Below are 18,715 nucleotides of genomic sequence, written 5' to 3'. Positions count from 1 at the left end.
TTGTGTCCTATAATTGACTTCATATTTGAACCAAAAATATATGATAAAGTGTTTGTTTTTCCTGTCATTATAGGGGCATTTTCTTGTCATTATTGATAGGAGATATCTATGCCATTGTCTGGTTAATACTATAATTAGCTTTTAAACTACACCGTTTGTCAAATAAACTAATTTTACATTGATTTATTACCATACCTGTTTCCTAGCTTTGGTTCTAGGAAAAAAAAATGCTGTCTTAGTTCTAATATTTCCTAAGTTTCTGGTCTTCCTCCTTTGCATAGATTCCTTTGTGAGTTGTATTGTTAAGGTACAATCCTTAGAAAATATTTTTATTTGCAAAAAATGTTCACGGGAGGTAATCGACCTGAGTCCGTCCACATCTAGAAATGTTTTCATTTTGCCCTTCATTCTTTATTAATATTCTGGCTTAATATAGATTTATAGATGGAGATTTATTTTTCTTGCAGTATTTGAAGACCTGTTCCATTGACTCCTACCATCTGGATTTGCTTTGAGAAGTCCAATTTTGTTGTAATTCTTTCTCTTTTGTATGTAACCACCTTTTTCTTCTCTATGAAGCTTCTAAGACCTTCTCTAGGGAAAGTGGGAAAATATGCAAAAAAAGAAGCATACTCATTATGTGGTACTACTTACAGCGAACAATATTTACCTAGACATATTCATGGCTGAGTGACTATTTAACAGTTTTGTTATTGACAGGATGGGGAGAAGAGACAAGGGTGAGATGTAAGAGAGTCTTATTATTAGGAAGTCAACTGATGTCTATTTTATAAATCAAGAATTAACAATGTCTGCATATTATTTGGAAACAAAAAAGAATTTAACCAAAGAAAACACAAATGCCATTGAAAACCATTGCCTCTGGGAAATATAATACAGATGTAGCTATAAGCATACATATAATGTCAACAGGAGAAAATTGCTATGAAGAAAAATAGTGCAGGGTAAAATAATTTTTAAAAATAGAGGTTAGCAACTTTAGCTAGATTGTCAGAGAAGGCTCCTTTGTAAACGTGGCATTTGAGGAGATGAGATATGAGATGATCTGGGGGAGGCTATTTCAGGTAGAAATAATAACTAGTGCAAAAGTCTTGAGGCAGGAGTGCACTTGGTTGTTCAATGGACAGCAAGGAGGTCAATGTGATTGGAATGGAGAGGTGTTGGGAAATGAGTCTGGAGAGGTGGCCAGGAGCATGATCTTGTAGGGTAAAGGAAGGACTTCTAAGTGTGATGGGAGCCACTGAAAGTTTTTGAGAAAGGAAATATGATCAGATTTGTCTTTTATAAGTATCATTGCAGCAGCTATGTAGAGGAGATACAGGCGCTAGGAGACAAATTAAGAGGCTACAGTAATATCCAGAGAGAGATGATGGCGACTTAAACTAAGGTGGTATCTGCGGAGGTGCTGAGAAGTAGTTGGATTTGAAAAGTATTTTGACAGTAGAACAACAAGTGTTATTTATTACGTGTGAATGTAAAAAGTATCCATGAAATAATATAAGATTTTTATCCTCAGGGACTAGGAATGTCAATGCCATTCACTAATATGGAGAACTAAGATGAAGGGAGCCTCTTGAAGTAAAAAAATCTGAAATCTGCTTTGGATATGCTAAGTTAGATGTCCATATTTGCCTTATGTTTCAGCACAGATATTGAGTAGAAAGTTGTACATACATGATGCAGTTCAGGAGAAAAATTAGGGCTGAATATGCAATATAAAAACATCAACACACAGATACTACCCAAGGCCCTGGAAACGGATACAATTACCAGGGAATGATTACGTAGAGAGGAGAAAAGTTCCAAGTCTTCAATACTTGGAGTTGAGAAAACAAAAGCAAAGCCAGCAAAGGAGAGTGAAAATAACAGGCTTGTGAGTATGCTAGTTTGGAAGATGGGACATCATGAGAAAATGTTAATTAAGAATGTAAGAGGAGAAGTAGATTCTTGCAAAGTATGGAATCAACTTATTCATATATATGTTCAGTTTGAGGTGCCTTTCACTCAGCCAGATAAGAATGTTCATTAAGAAGCTAGGAATATGACTTTGAAGCTCACAAGAGTGCGTGAGACTGGCAATAGGAAATTAAAAGTCAAATATAGAAAATGATGGTTAAACTCAAGGGTATGAAATCAGATATTTTGGAGACAACATGTGAAGCAAGAAATAGAACACTGAGTCTCTTGATGTACCATGGTCAGTAGAGAAGCCTGAAAGACCAATCAGAATCCTGCATTTCCTGATGTAGAATTTAGAGTAGGAAGTTTTCAGTACCTATTCTAACTCCATTACCAACTGGCTGCATGGTGTAAGATAATCATGTATTAATAAGGAATTAAAATCATAATTACCATTATGCATACCTCAGAGAGTTGTTGCAAGAATAAAATGAGATCATGTGTGTGACAGTTCTTCACAACATTTTCTATTTCTTTAGCACAGCTATACAAATGAGAGTTATTTAATTTTTTTATCTTTGGCTTAGAGCACAGAAGCTTTCAGGGTGGAGAGTCAGGACAGGTTCCATGGACATATGGAGCTCCCAGGGGGCTTGTGCAGGACTCAAGGAAATGTCCAGCTTAACCTGCTGGGCACAACGATTTTGCTGCTTCAACCCATCTGCTATGGAAAATGAGGAGCCAACAAAAAAGGGAGAAACAGAGGTGAAGGCACCTGATAATGAGAGCGTTAAGAAAGGGAAGGGTAAGTACATGCCATCAGGTGAACCCAAAAGTCAATAAAGATGAAAAGTCCACTGGACATGACCAAGAGATTATTGATGCAATCTGCTGATGTATTAGAATGTGCCTTACCTAGGCTGGTGCCTGTTAGCTGGCAGAAGTGTGATGCCCTTCTCTGCTAGTATCAATAAAATGGCACGAGATATTCTTGCTCCATTCCCAGGTATATCCTGAGTCATTCATTTCAACCCAGCTTAACCCAATCCTCACCTTCAGAGGTCTTTACCCTTGGAATCAATTCTTGTTGAGGACCTCATATGATCTGCCTCAAAACCACTGATCCACATTGACATTCTGTTTTGATCTCTGACTGGTATATTTTGAGAGCATTTTCTGCCCCAATTCTTATTTAAGCTGTTTATTGGATATTGAGGGAGTCTGATGGAGCTGGAGGAGGCTGTACTAAAATATCATGATTATGAGCTTGGCCTCTGGGGTTCAAACCCTAGCTATCCCATTTCTTAGCTGTGTCCTTGGCCAGGTTATTTAACCCCTCTAATCCTCAACTCTCTACTCAATTTTTCCTAGACCCAGTGCCATGCATATGGCAGGTGTTCGATATTGAGTAAAGGAATAAGTTCATACAGATGAAAAAACAAGACCCAGTATGATTGATACATATCTAATTAACAGCTAATGAAAAAATGGCAATCCTCCATATTAAAGCCAAGCTACATGCCATTTCTTAGAGAAATAAAGTTAAAGTCTCATCAAAATGATAGATTTTATTTAGCCAATACTTCATAGTGCTAGATATGACACTCAGTGCTTCATAATTTCCTTGTGAATTTGGTATAATTATTGTCTCCATTTTACCTATGAGATAATTGAGATACAAAGAGATTACAGAACTAATATGATTCCTAAAAGATTTACTCAAGGAATACTGTGACCCCTATCAAATAGCCTTTTTGAAATGTACTAATTTGGACTACCATTTTCTCGGCCTCTCTGTTTCTAATTGTCACAGGGTCTTCCTCCCTACTTGACCACGGGCATGTCTCAGCATTGGGAAGGGTCCTAGGATGCAGTGTAAAAGAAAGTCTGTAATTTTGGTGCATCAAGGAACAAAAGTATGGAAACATCCAGCCTCTGGCTGCTGAACACTCCCCTTCTTCCTTCCCATGATACTGTCTGTAGTAAAGAATAAAGTGTTATTTAATATTCTGAGTGTACAGTCCTATTTTTTCTTAACATGGCAAACCAGAAACAGCAACTAATATTCCTGGTTCTCTTTTTACCTTCCACAAGATATATATCTACCTTAGAGGCTTCAGTGAACAAGAATAGCCTGGATAGTTTAAACCTAGAGCTAAACTACTTGAGGCATTTTAAGGTACTACTACTTCACTATACATAAACGGGGTGGGGGGCTGTGTTAAGGGCTAGAAGAATATATGAAGAGAAGGTGGCAAGCAAACCACGTGGAAAGCAAACCAAGGAATCAAAACAGTTGCTCTATCAAACTGAATATTCTTGTGCAGAACTGCATATTCTTTGCCCTCACCGTGTTTTGAAACAGTGCCATAGAGTGCCAGGCATGTTCCAAAGGAGGACCCTGCAGAGAGGGCTTCTTAGCTGGGCTATCTTTAAACTACTTCCAAGTTGACTTTGGAAAGCTCACACGGGATTTTAGAAAGGTTATTATTATGATTCCTTATAAAATTATAATTATTGAATCAACTATGAATCTTGCACCTACCTTGGAGATACAAGCTAAATACTTTGGACTTAGAGCTACTGCAAACCAGAATACTTTGGGGCATAACGTACCAAAAAAGCTTCCAGAGGCTTGAATTATCATAGTGTAAATATCCATCTAGCAGAGCAGGTAATTTTCTCATCACTTATCCTAAGCATTAGAAATAACCCACAGCAGCTGAACTATTTTGGAGCAAATTTTCCATCACCTTCCTTCCCTGGGTGGTTCAGGCCTTTGCAAACCGTGAGTAACGTGAATCTGCTGGTTCCCTGCTGGCAAAGATGATGAAGTTTTCCTGTTTGCTTTTGTTTTGTTTTAATCATGCCATGAGAAAATCCTAAGGCAAAAAAAAAAAAATATATATATATATATATATATGATATCATTATCATATTCAAAACATATTTAGGGTTATCTGGTCATCCTTAGCAGATTTTTATGTACCCAATATTTATGTTTCTTAAATTAGACTCTTTTACCTTTCCCAGAGCAAGATGAAGAACCTCTCTCAAACAGCATCATTTTCAAAGCAAGCACTAGCAATGGAAAACACCGTCACCACTACCAGCTAATCCTGTAGGGTCACGGTATTTTCTGTAATACCTTGAAATTGTCTGCCTCCCTCTTCTTATCTGTCATTTTTAAAGATGTCAGTGTGGGGTATCAGTAGTTGAAAACTCATAATACCAAGCCAGTCCTTCCCTGTGACTGCTACATAGCTTTTGCCTGCAGGATAAGCCTCCATCACTGACGTAGTTGCTTTTTAACTTTTTTTGTTGTTGTTTAAGTTGGAAAATCCCCCGCCTCCTCCATTCCTTCACAATACTTTCTGCCTGAATGATTTCTAGTCTGAGGGCTATGCACATATTTTGTTTCTCCCTCTGCAGGTTTTTTTTTTTTTTTTTTTTTCTCTTCAAACTTCCGCATGCTGCTTTTTTTTTTTTTTTAAAGTGTCACACTTTGGACAAAATGACTATAAAGGATTTTGCAGTACATTGCATTCAAACCCCTTTCCCTCTATTCCAACTTGCTTTATAATGAAAGTAAGAGCCATAATCAAGATACTTTTGTCGGCAATTAAGTCTCTAAGGACTTTGCAGATTTTCTTCTTTATTGTATGGAAATCTGAAATGTTTAATGAATAAGTAAACAAATTTCAGCAACATGCCTTTTTTAGGAATTTGGCTTTAATAAACATCCAAACACTGTTAATTCTTATGGCATAAACATTAATACGTCAAAAAAGCCTTCAGGTCAGGGAATCTTTAAGAAACAATTATGTCTACTGATTGCGATTAAAGGTATCATTTATTAAATTCTTAACAGCCCGTCTCTTTCTAAACGCAACGCCTTCACAACTCTTCTTCCCTTACACCCACCCCGCTTCCCTCCCTCCGCAATGGAGTGCAATCAAAGGCCGTATTATTGCCTAAGCTTGGCTCTCAGGCCAGCGATGTAGGGGTATGTGTGTGTGTGTGTGTGTGTGTGTGTGTGTGTGTGCGCGCGCGCGCGCGTGTGGTGGGGCAGGGGAGGAGGAGGGTGCAGGGGGAGAGGTTGTACGCCGCTTTTCCGAACCCAGCTCTAAATGGTTTCTCCTAAGCGAGACAAGGATTTTCCATCGCCTAAAAGAGGCCATCAAGTTTTAACATTGCGAGGCACGACTTCTAATCGCATCCTTCCCGGAAAAGTACAAACAGTTCCTCAGACGAGGTCCCCCACCTCCCACGCGCTCCCCAGCCCGCCCTCCCCGCGGAGAGCCCCGCGACAGCCTCCCCAACACCTGTGAATCATCCGGGACGCTGCCACCGCCGAGCGATCCGCGCACCACCCCCTCTCCAGACCCGTGCACGGCCAGGGAGGACAGTTAGGATTGTTGCTTTATAATTATCACTTTTAATCTCTAATATGACCAGCACAAGTAGCCTTTGTCTCCCCGCCCTGATTTGAGCATCCTAGGGGCCCCCGAGGCAGCCTGTACGGGTACCCGGGGTTTGCGCATTGAGTGAACCACCAGATTCGGCAGCGTCCCAGCCGTCCTTGCTCTGAAGCCCCTACCTCCTCCTGGCCGTTTGGACGGTTCCCTTGGGCCGTCCGTGCCTCTGTGGGGTACCCCTAAGACACCCAGCACGAAACCCCAGCGCCGAGTGCAAATTCCACCCAAAGCAGCGTCATCCGTTTTTGCCCTCGGCAAACAACTCAACTTCAAGCCTCGAGTCCTCGCAAACCCACGCTGGCTGGGCTAACTCCGCTTCCCTTCTCCTTCCCCCGACTCCTGCAACAGCTCAGAGAGCCTGGCTCTGACGTACTTCAAAATAACGTGCGCCAGCCTCGCTCCCCGGCTGACCACAGCAACAAGAGCTGCAAGACCTCGACGCTGCTTCGATAACATGAAGCAATCACTCATAAAAATAGCAACCCACGTAGCCTGGCCATATATGGAACTGGCGAGGGTGGACGGGGATGCCCCTCCGGACCCTCTTTGGAGAAAACAAATCGCCGCAGAAATTTCCCCCACCCCTCCCATCACTACCTTTTATCCCCCTCTGCCTTCTCCTCTCCTTAGATGACTCAATCACCGATTCCACTGAACGGGGGTGAGGATGGGGGTGGGGGGAAAATATACACACACACACACACACAAATTATACATATATTATACATGTATTATAAAATATATACACACATACATATATACATTCGCACATATGTACACACACACACCAAAGAACATCAGGAATGCAGTTGCGGGATGAACGCTTTTGCCCGAGACCGAGTGTTAAAATGGAGTCATAAGAGTCGCCCCTTTTGGGTGTTTATAGGAGGTGAAAACAGCGAGGTTTGCAGGGCAGCTCCGGGGAGCCGAGTCAAGCGCGCCGCAGCCCGGGCCCCGCCTCCGCCCCCGCCGGAGCCCCGCCCCCACTTCCTCCCGCCCCTCGCCGGGCGGCTATTAAAAGCTGCTGACGTCAAAACGGACGGCCATCTTTGATGAGGGCAGAGCTCACGTTGCATTGAAGACGAAACCTCGGGGAGGTCAGGCGCTGTCTTTCCTTCCCTCCCTGCTCGGCGGCTCCTCCACACTTGCAACCTGCAGAGGCCCGGAGAACACAACCCTCCCGAGAAGTCCAGGTAAGGAGTCCCCTCCCCAGGTCGTGGTTCTGGCTCGGGATGGCTGCATACCCAGAAGGGACAGCAGCTGGGCATTCCGAGTGGGCTTGGGTAAATACAAGTATTGGTGCACTTAGGGTGCGGTATTCCGTGTGTGCACGTCTGGTGGGGGCTTTATAAAGTGTTTTCGAGGTGAGCTGCTGGGGGAAGGGGAAACGGGAGCCCTGCAAATGGAGCGACGGGGAAGAAGAGCGAGGGTACGTACCGAATAATAACTTACTCTTTTGAAACAGTAGTGGGACCCTCTCTTTCTTCCATTTTGCGATGCAGTTTTCAGAGATATTTAGGCTGTTAGGTTTCCCCCCGTCGTTCTAACCCTATTATTTTGACTGTTGTCGTTAGGGTACTATTATCCAGGGAAGAATTAAGGGGAAGGCAGGGTGTGAGTGCTGGGGAAGCGAAAGGAGAAAGGGGGAGTTCCCGCCCCGGGCAAGCTGAGCTGCTGCAGCGACAGCAGCCTCCATGCCCCGCGGACTTGATTTATGCCGCCTGCTCCACGTCAGCTGCAGGCTGGCGGGAGGCGGGCGGGTTGTGCCGGGTGGGAGGGCTCTGCGGAGGGCTGGCGCGGGTGGGCTGGCTTCGGGGACTGCGGCGGCCCGCGCTCAGCACCCTGGATAGCAATACCGAGGGCTCGCGCGGGCGCCTTCGACCTTTCAGCACCGGGGACAGCAGTCCGGCCGCAGCGCCGCATCTGCCTGCGGCAGAAATGCCTGGCCAGGGCTGGATGTGCGAGGGCTGCAGACCAAATTTGTCTCTCTGAGACCCCGGTCTTACGGAGACCCTTAATAGAGGAGTCATAGTAGGTTAAAAGAAAACAAGAAAGAAATAAATCTTGCTCACAGAGACTCCTTTGCAGACAATTTCCTGTTCCCCTCCTTACCTCCTGCATAGCTTCAACAAAATAATAGTCTACTTGTGGAAATCTGTGTTGCCCTCTGACCCTTATTTTAGGTAGAAAATAAATACATTTTTTAAAAAAATATGCATTTATCCTTCAGCAGGGTACCAAGGTTTTTGTTTGGTTTTGTTTTTTAACACAGAGTAGATCTGTCTACAGATCTTGGGTGAGTGTGAGTACTGTATATACGAAGAAGCCAATGCTATCTGTTTATAGGGATGATACATCTCTATGCTTCCATTTGATAAAAATGTGAGGTTAGCTGAACTAAGCAGAATCAACTTTAAGAATGAATCACTGTTCCTTTTCCTTCTTCCCCCATCCTTGCAATCAGGCATGAACACAAGTATTCATCCACAAAAACACATATCTGAGAAATTTTGCTGGTCCTGTACTGAATAGACTTAATCTCTTTGGCCATGGTTTCTGAATTACTGGAAGTATTTCCTATCAGCACTGGTTATCACGGGCTGATAGCTTTAGATTTTGACAACATTAAGACTGGTCTTCCTCAGGAAAATCGAAGTATGTCCTTCAGGGAAACGCAGGTAAAGAACCACGGTATTAAACTAGAACTGAACTCTGACCTAAAGATCTACTGCAATTTCTCTTATGGCACTGCGGGATTTTACTTTAACCATTTTCTACTCTGAGGTTTGGAGCATCTGAGAAGGCAAAAGTCATCAGGGATATTTCTCTCTGTTTGATATAGATAAAACTGGCATAAAAATGACCAGTGTCAAAATTATGCCATTTCAGTAGTTAGCAAAAAAGAGTAACAGCGTCATTGTAATAATCTATACAACACATTAAAGAAACGCTATCATGATCCCCTTAAAAGACCCCAAATGAGACCTTGGATTGTGTTTAAATAGTCATACCTCCTATCATCTGTATGCTACAGATACTAAAATTTCCTGTCCATATACAGAAGGTGATTTCATTCCCAGCTATTTAATTATTTCCTAGTGTTTTTCTTTTTATAGATGACTATGTGTTTCCATGTATGTATATATTGATCTGTTATTGTGCATGGATGTAAAATTATTTGTGTGGACATTTATATAAGAGTATGTAAATGTATAAGAGAAGTTAATAACTTTGCAATCTGCAGACAAAAATAAACAACTGTGTTTTAGTGGTAGAGGAGAGAAAATATGGGCAGGAATTTTTTAAAAATGCTTTAACTTCATGCTGCATGTCCAGACAGCTGTCTGCGTAGTTGCGTCAAATGAAAAGCCTAATGCTGCCGGAATTGCGTGCTTGGACATTAGTAATTACTGCTGGGTTTGTTTGCTAGTGGAAGACTGGGGAGGAGCAGGGGAAGTAGAGGACTGCAGTGAAGATGTCAAAGGGCGCAGAGCTGAGAGAAAGAAGCAATGTGCACAATTAGAAAGCTAATTTTAGAATAACTTACTGAGAAATTTTTAAAAAATATATCATTGAACCATGAATTTAATATTTATATCATTGACAAGATTCTAGGGGAAAAATTGAGAAATTTCCTATTTTAAGTTTGAATTTTTAAAATCCAGGGCAATGCGGTGAGAAGAGGCAGGAGCAGATGGACATAGGATGAGCCAGGAGTCATTCACACAGACCCTCTGATGCCTGTTTGTTCATCGATATTTACCGCATTACCACCTCAGTGTTCAAATTACAGAATAATTTACAATCCTCTTAACCTCTTCATGGCAAAATCTCCCAAGAATTCACAATTTTATTTTTATTTTGTTAAACACACACAACCACACATGCACAAACACAATGCAAATTACTCCTTAATTAGCTTGCCTAAAGATATTCCTAAGCTCTAAATGTTAACCCTTGAGTGAGGGTTATCAGCTGAGAGACATGTTTCTGCTAGTGACACTTAGAAGCTGCGTAAGCAGTCGGCCTTCAGCATAACACGGAGGTTTGACGATGAGTAGAAATGAGAAAAATAATCTGAGAAAGAGGTTGAGAGAGGAGACATGAAGGAGAAAAATAGAAAATATGCTTTTTAGATAATTCACTATGAATAAACAATGTTTCTCACATTATAGGACTCCTTTACAATTCTATAAAGGAAGGAAAATCCATGTTTTAAGCCTCAGCACTGGATACTTTCTGCAATGTCATCCCTTGTCAGCAAGGACCAACCTGATAGGAAGATATTGATCAATCGGTATTCACCAGATACAGAAATGAATCCCATGGGAGATATAAAATCTCATGGTTTTTGTCTTGACCTCAATAAGTTTAGCATCTAGCAATCTTATTAAAAGCAATAAACAATAAGTTAATAAATAAAACCAGAACCAAATGCAATAAAACATTAGAAGATAAATTATGAGGACATATGTGATTAATTTCCAAGTGAATGTGACCAACAGTAAGTAATGTAAATTCAGGAGGGTAACATCACAGTGGACTGGAACAATCTGAGAGAAGAGGCAGGCCTTGAGATAGCTTTTGGAGGTTTCAGAGAGATGGGAGAGTTCTGCTAAGTTGAAGTCACAACATATGCAGAATATCACGTTAGGCAAGCCCACTCTACAGTTAGCAAACCCTGAAAATGCCCATTCATTTGGGTGGAGTGGGAAGCTTGGAGAGAATAGGCTAGGATGCAGAGTTGGAGCCTTCTGTGAAAGGCTTTGAATGTCAAGCTGAGAATTTGGTACTTTATCCTCTAAAGTTGATTTCTGAGCAGAAGCTGATATAACAAAGTAACCAGGTCCTTTTACTATCCAGAAATCACTATTGACAGAGTGGATTTAATTTGCATTCTTCCAGAAGTAGAGGGGAGCAAATTGGTATCATAAGAGATGGTCAATGAAAAAAAATCAGTCCTTACTGAAGCATCTTTTAAGATCGCTTTTCAGGATACATATACCTACATAGACATGTAATTCCTGCTTGGAAGTTAATCACAAGTTTCAATTTTCCATTATTGACTAAAAGAAATTATGCAAGTTGAGCACTTCCAGGCAGATTGAAAAGAAGGTCAAGAATCTGGTGATGAGATGCCCCAGAAGGTCCCAGAAGGTGCACTTGAATAATAAACATGGTGCTGAACACTCTTCTGCCCTCTGTGAATATTCAGCATTGTCAAGTGCACTGACTGGAGGAATGAAAAAAGTTGTCAGTTCTTCTGGCGTGTTTTGAGCAGCATGACAAATAGAACCAGCCCCAAGTGGCTAAAAATGGGAGGAAAAAGATGGAATGGTAGAATTTTGAAAAACTGTGGTGGGCAGTATATCAAATTTCTTTCCCTGCCTATTTTGCTGACTCTTGCTAGTTACCCTCGCTTCAGGGCTCCCTCGAGGTCTGGATTACACCCATTTCCTTTCTAACCTTGTGGTTACTACTCTCACAGCAGAGCTTCAAAATTCCAAATGCTGACAGAATTGCTAAGCCAAAATAGTCAGTGGGTTCATGTAGAGGAAGAAATGGCAATGGTAGATATAGATTTTACTGCCATTTCATTTCTGGCTATAAAGTATCAAGAGACTATCCTCATCTATTCTTCACTAAAACGCTAGCAGCAGAGACACCACAGGATAACATTTTTATATCCAAGCAGACTACCTAGGGGAAAGTTAGAGGTAGTGACATTTGGTGCTTTAGGAGGTCAGGTTGGTGGTTATTAAACTGAGCCCAGGGAACACACAAACATCAAGTAAGGCAAAGGGAGGAGACATGATGTAGTACTGAGGAAGTAGGACATGATGAGTGGACAAAAACTTAAAAAGAAAAAAAAGTTTTACAAGAGGAAAAAAACTTCATAGAAATTTCTAGAGAATCCCAGCTGCACTCTGAACTCCTGAGAATTGCTATTATTGCCTTAACAATAATACCTACTCTTTCTATGTAATTTTCTTCACAAGGATCTCAAGCACTTCACCCAATATAGAAGTCCAAGAAATTTCTGATTTCTAAATAAATAGTGCAACCCACAGACACATATGTTCAGATATAGTATTAGATCACATTTAGTAAGACATAAATTGATTTAGAATGACAGAGATACCCAAAGCAGTGATTAATCAGAATGGGCTTATGGGGAAGAAGAATGTGACCCTCATTCTAAAAGAGTTTACCTGTACTGGCTCACTGTTTCCTCCTAACAACCTTGTGGTCAGATTACTATTATTATTTCCATTTCACAGATGAGATAACTGAGGCACAGCAAGGGTAAGTAACTTGTCACAGAGCAGAACCAGGGCTTACATGTATTCAGTCTGACTCCAGAGATTTAGCTATGAAGTATATTTTATGCTATCTCTACCTCTTGCATCATCCACATTTTTCATATTGACCAAATAAGGCATAGAGAATGTACATGTCTTTTTCTGCAGTCGTTTCTTCCTCACTTGGGTAGCAAGGCCTGAAGGTAAGGATGCTGGTCAGAGTCAGGAGACCCAGCTCTAGCCCTGAAACAACTGCTTGTAATTTCCTGTTTGGAATCACACAGTCTTTACATTAGTCAGCAAACCACTGTTGAACTTGGTTTCTTTATTGGCAGAATGATAGAAGTAGACTAATGATGTCCAATATCCCTACTATTCAAAAATCAATGAAATCAGTGCTGAAAACCCCAGGCGATGGGTCCTGACCTAGTGACTGATGACCTCAGCTGGCGTCATCTTAATAATGCTTCAGTAACTGATCTGGACCCAATTGGAAGATTAATTACATTCATCGCCTCCCTTAGCCCAATCCTTAGTTTTTTTCCCCCTCAAAATTGCTTGCCTTCATCTTTCTGAAGCCTTCCCAGAGTTAAGAAATCCTGTCTTCTTCCTCAAAGCCCTATTCTGAGTCATCACTGCTTTGGGTTTCTCCTGTCCTTCTCAGATTTGTAGCTATCTGGCACATACTGTCTCCTACAATCTGCCTAAACTTTGTATAATTCTGTTTTCAACCGAATTAACTTTTTAAAAATTTCTTTCTAGACCTCTTTTTGATCATCTCCTGTCTGACTTAGCAATATATTAGCTGCAGTTCCTTCACTCATCCTCTTACTTCCTCTGCCGCTTAGCAAAGAGGAAACAGAAGCTTTTATAGAATCCGTGAGCTGTAAAGTACTTTAAAAGTTACATTCCTATGTGACCTGAATCTCATGATACTGATAGCCAGCTCAAAAACTAATCACATTGGGAGGATGTGGGGTAAAATGACATTACAGGAAAGCTTTAAAAACATGGGACAAGGAGAGAAGGAAGCTTTAAAGCCTGTGAGGTCAGAGGTCAGCAGCTGGTGGTAAAACGTTGATTAATTAAATTCCTAGTCACACATCAAATAAATTCACATGTCCCAGAGGGGGAAAAAAACCCCACGTTCGCCTTGTCACAACGTACTGCAGATTTCAGTATCTTTCCACCAAGGTAAAACACGGTATCACAAGAGGAAATCCTAACTGATTTCCTTATTGTTGACTACAGAGGTTAACTTCAGCAGTGACTGACTTACTGGTAAGAACAAATCTGTATCCCCAAAAGGAGACCGGGGGGGGGGGGGGGGGGAATCCTATTTAAGGATTAGCATTTCCTTTTAAATGCTTAACAATGATTCTAGAGAAATTCAGTCAAATGATGCCTGCCCCCGAATGACGCTGAATAACACCTGTACTGGGTTTATGGCTTGCTTTCTTTGGTTGTGGAAAAATATATTTCATCCTCTTCTTTGCTGTTGTTGATATGGTTCATATTACTCAAAGATGTCTAATTCTCATGTCTTAAATTGGGACTGTTGACACTTTCTGCTGACTTGCCGTGTCTTAATCTTCCAAGGTGGTCCATTTTTACTTAAAGAAAAAGGTTATTTTCCTCCAAAGTGGCAGGTTCTACGAAATGACCATCTGGTCCCAGCTTCCCCATCACTTCCTTTATTCAGATGACATTAGTCACAGATCTGGAATTTGAGAGATGACTTTCCATGCCTGGAACCTTAAATCAGTGGTTTCTGTCCTTTACTGATAACAGCAAGTGAAAAAATGAGAGTCTCTTAGGTGCCCCCCTGAGGCCAGAGTTCAGCCCTACACTCCTGCCTCATTCCTTTTTCAGAGAATTCTCTCAATTGAGCTCTGAAAATCCTGCAAGTTGGATAGAGTTTCCTTTCCATGAAGAGTCTCAGACCACGTTGTTGATCTCCTTTATTTATGTTCATCTTTGGTACAGTTTCAAAGAATAATGACTGGCAAATTCCAAAACAGTGAATGTCTTAAATTTCCCTGCAGTTATTCCGAAGTTGGTCTGGGAGCTAGGTATAGGTAAATCACACTGTGACTTCTCTATCAATAAACAGAAAGTGCACAGAAATAAATGCCAGAAAGCCTGTTGGGAAGAACACTGGCAAACTATTTCAATATGCATTAGCCTTGTTGAGTGAATTTTTTATTTTAATGGGAAAGTCCATTCCTAATTTATGCCAGAGAAATTGCTGAATATATCTACTTTTTCCAATTCCACGATGACTACCCATGTATTCCTTCATCATAAATCAGCTGCTATTATGGCATTCTTCATTAATTAATCCACTGAACAAATATCTGTTGAACACCTGCCATGTACCAGGAAAACATATGCTGGTTCCTGAAGTCAGTGCTGTAAATAAAATCGTCACGTTTCTGCCCTCCATGTGTTATGCTAGATGTCCCCTCTTGAGGTGTCATTATTTTAGAGGGCATGTTTCAATGGGATGCCTTTTAGAATCTAAGACATTAACTCAGTGTAGAAAAGAGCTATGACTCTCTAATCAAAATATATAACCTATTGAAGGTTTCTACTGAGCTGTCAGTGTCTACAGAGAGATTGCTGTCTCATAAACAAATACATATTAAGAACCAGCTTCAACCATCACAGAACTCAGTAAATATCTAAGGTATGTCTTTGTGTGAACTTGTCTCTATTTATATGGCAATCAACTAGGATGTCACTAAAATGTCCCTTAAATACATGACTATCTTCCAGTATCCCAGTCTGTTGGGATCTCTCCCTGTACAGACCACTTTCTGCCACTCATGGGAAGAAGGGGTCAAGCTTTAAGAAACGTGGTACCTCCTGGGCCAGAAATCCTATTCCCAACTCTAAAACTCATGGAGCAATACAAGAATAGGTTGACTAAGAATGGGTCCTTTGGATGAGAGTACTTCCCAATCCAATCCACTTTCCTCCTCTGAAAACTTTCTATCATTAAACAAGGTTTAATGGTAGGATCAAGTGGAATTATATCTTAATTCCCCAAACTCCTACTTCCAGAAATTCACCTCTTACCAATGAGCAATGCTCTTATTTCCCTTGTAAGATTGATCACACTGCTTTGTAATTACCTACTTATGTATTTCTCTTCCTTAATAGACTTTGGAAGTCTTTGAGAGCAAGGGTAGTATTTTAGCTTTCTTTGAATCTTCAGTACCTATAACAGTGCCTGTCACACCCATGTATGCAGGAAATAAGTGAGCGAATGGGGATACCAGCTACCCCTTTGCAGAGAAAAGATTTCTACCACTGTAAGTAATTCTGCTTTTTATTGATCAAATGTTATGATCAGAATAACTCAAGAATTGTTGTGTACCCTTGCACATAGATTCATTCTAAATATTGGAATAAACTTATGTCCCAAGGAATTACTTTGGTTTACCTTAACTAGCTGCCAAACTATGGCAAATGGTGTAATATTTTAATCTGTTATTTTATCACTTATGAGTCAGGAGTTAAAATGCTAACGAAGGACCCGAGGATTCTTAATAAAGGCATTGCTAAAATCAGGTTTATATTCAGAGATTAAAAGCCATTCACTAAGAACAATTTAAGTCAGTTTCATATTTAAAGCCAAGCAATTTAGCGTATATGAAATAGATAGTTAAAATGTTTTACTGTTCACTAGAATGAAAAGGATATTTCACACATCTATTTGAGACATATATTACACTCACCAGTGGGGTAGATTTATGGCTTTGGCCAACTCTTGTCTTCAGGGTCATATATTTGCTGCTGCGCTGTTAGAATTGGCATGGTGGACACAAGTTTTTCAATGTCCATTCCGCTTCCTTAAAAGGGTCCTTCAGAGATACCAATCTCTGGCCTTTCCTCTCAAATAGTCAGTGTCCTCTTGCCTGGGAGAGAATCATAAGCCTGGGCATGATTTGGTAAATCAGTCCCATTTGTCCTTAGGAAAAAACCTTCACCAACTGAGCATTGAATTTTGCGTTTCTTTTTTCCCCATTCCTTCTCTTGAAAACATGGGTTAATTACTCTGCATCCAACTTTCTCCAGAGAAGACTGAAGATATTACCACTTAATGAACACAAGGAAAAAAGTAGCTAACTTCCTAAATGCCTACTGTGTGCTGCACTAGGCACTTGATGTATGTTATTTCATTTAATTTCTATGGCAGCCTTAAAAGAGTTTGGAACACTCGTCTCTGACTGCAAAGTCCGTGGTTGTCCCCACCACCCCATAAATTATCCCCACCATCCCATAAATTATTTAGTTGCACAAAATCCATTGAGAGCCTCTAACAGAAAACACACTGCTGATGCATAGAACATGAGCCAGCCAAATCTAAAAAGCTGAGTCCTCTGAGCTAAATAGCCAGGTGAGATATGGTGGTATAAGTGACCAGAGAAACTATGCGTTCAAACAAGTTCACTGAACAATGGGTGGAGAGTCAGCTGGCTACATGCCAGCTCTGCCACTTCAATTGTATAACCCTGAACAATTTAGCTAATCTGAACTGAGCCTTACTTTCATTTACATTTGTAAAAGGAGAGCAATTGCTGCCATGCATATATATCAAGTGGTTGTCATGAGACCTAAAGGAGCTAATGCTTGTGAAGCAGTTAACCACCACCACTCTGAGAAAGAGGAAGGGACTGTTGTTATGTTCAGTTACCTGCTATTTGCCATACCAGATTTCCAGGGTTCTTTATCATGGGTTACATGAAGGCCATATGCTTCTTTTCCTCTTTATTATGTTGTTTGCTTAAATAAACAAGTCTTGGTATCACATTATTTTTTTAGCTTGATTAGCATGCATAATAAAATGGGGAAATATGTCAACAGCCTTTGATTTTTCTATTTGGGGAAGATTTTAAAATGCCTTTGATTAGCATCTCTGCTTTAGGAATGACCTCATGTTTCTCAGAGTAATGCTTAGATACCCAAAGAGGCCCAGTTGTTATTTAAACACTGGTCCCCTCTTCCTTAACATCTTGGATTTTAAAGATGCTTGAGGAGTTAAAAGAGATGATATGCAATATGTCCCGCTATTCTTTAGCTTTTGAAAAAGAAATTTTCTATAAGCTATTTAGTGAACCATTACTGAAGCTACATCTGTTGGCTTCATTTTATATTCAGCTTTGTGTTAAGGATTTTTGTTAGGGGTGGGGATAGGTTTCTTATTAAATATTGTGTGTGCACATGTGTTTTTGTACGTGCACACAATTCACAAGCAGAGAGATGCAAACCCAGACTCTTTCTTGGAGCCAGCCTTGAATACAAAATTCCTATATGCGTCGTCTCATTGTCAAAACCTTTAGTTTTATTCATAAACCAATAAATATAAAACCTGCACAAGCAAGTTACAAGAATAGCAGATTCTATGCTCCTAGGCTACATTCACAGAATGATTTTTCTTTGAAGTTGGAAAAGGCTTCCAAAACAACCCTATATAAAGCAATGACTTAAAATTCTGCTTTGGGGAGAAACTCTACAGGACAAGAGAGCTTGCTAGGGGAAGATTTTGAAACTCACACTATTTTTTTGAGCTTCTACTATGTGGTAGATATTATGTTAGGCTATTGTTGCTTGTTTTGTATTTAATTTCTACAGCAACCTTTTGAGTGGCAGGTGTTATACTTCACACTTGACTCAGAGAGAATATTGTTTAATCAAGGTCCTTCAATGGATTATAAGGTGCTGATCACAACTCTTCCCCCAACAAACCAGTTCATGCATAAACAGGAGTTAGTGATTAAAATTCTAGGCATTTTGTTAAGCAGAATTGGAGTGGCGGGGGGGGGGGGGGGAAGAAGAAGAAAAGAAAAGATTACAACCAGCACCCAGAGTCAGATTGTCGGACTTCCTTACTCCTTTCTAGTTCTACTTCAAGGTTAGACATTGGGACCTGCTAAAGGAGAAGGGGCTATAGAAATGTGTGCAGTCAGACAGGATAGCTAGAGAACCATATGCCCTTCTCTCTTTTTC

General features: G+C 40.6%; 2 protein-coding genes across 9 annotated transcripts in view; both read left to right on the top strand.

Annotated features, from left to right (window-relative positions):
• Window positions 1-7,443: 7,443 nt before the first annotated feature.
• SNAP25 (synaptosome associated protein 25) overlaps window positions 7,444-18,715 on the top strand; it is an 86,935-nt gene continuing 75,663 nt past the window's right edge. For 4 of the 8 annotated variants that reach the window (XM_023217858.2, XM_023217864.2, XM_023217863.2 and 1 more), the window contains exon 1: window positions 7,444-7,591. The gene's annotated coding sequence lies outside the window, so the exon portion shown is untranslated. Of the gene's footprint in view, window positions 7,592-15,286; window positions 15,390-15,865; window positions 16,018-18,715 lie in introns of all 8 variants that reach the window. The other 4 variants (XM_023217859.2, XM_023217865.1, XM_023217861.2 and 1 more) reach the window with 4 other exon arrangements.
• Window positions 7,631-8,390, top strand: LOC111546501. The gene is made up of 2 exons (XM_023217956.1): window positions 7,631-7,671; window positions 7,973-8,390. Exons 1-2 carry the CDS (start codon window positions 7,631-7,633, stop codon window positions 8,388-8,390), a joined length of 459 nt encoding a protein of 152 aa, XP_023073724.1.

The sequence above is a fragment of the Piliocolobus tephrosceles genome, chromosome 20, assembly GCF_002776525.5.
Source record: "Piliocolobus tephrosceles isolate RC106 chromosome 20, ASM277652v3, whole genome shotgun sequence".
Classification (NCBI taxonomy): Eukaryota; Metazoa; Chordata; class Mammalia; order Primates; family Cercopithecidae; genus Piliocolobus; species Piliocolobus tephrosceles.
Note: the sequence above shows the minus strand (reverse complement) of the source record. Positions and strands in the feature narration are given on the sequence as shown.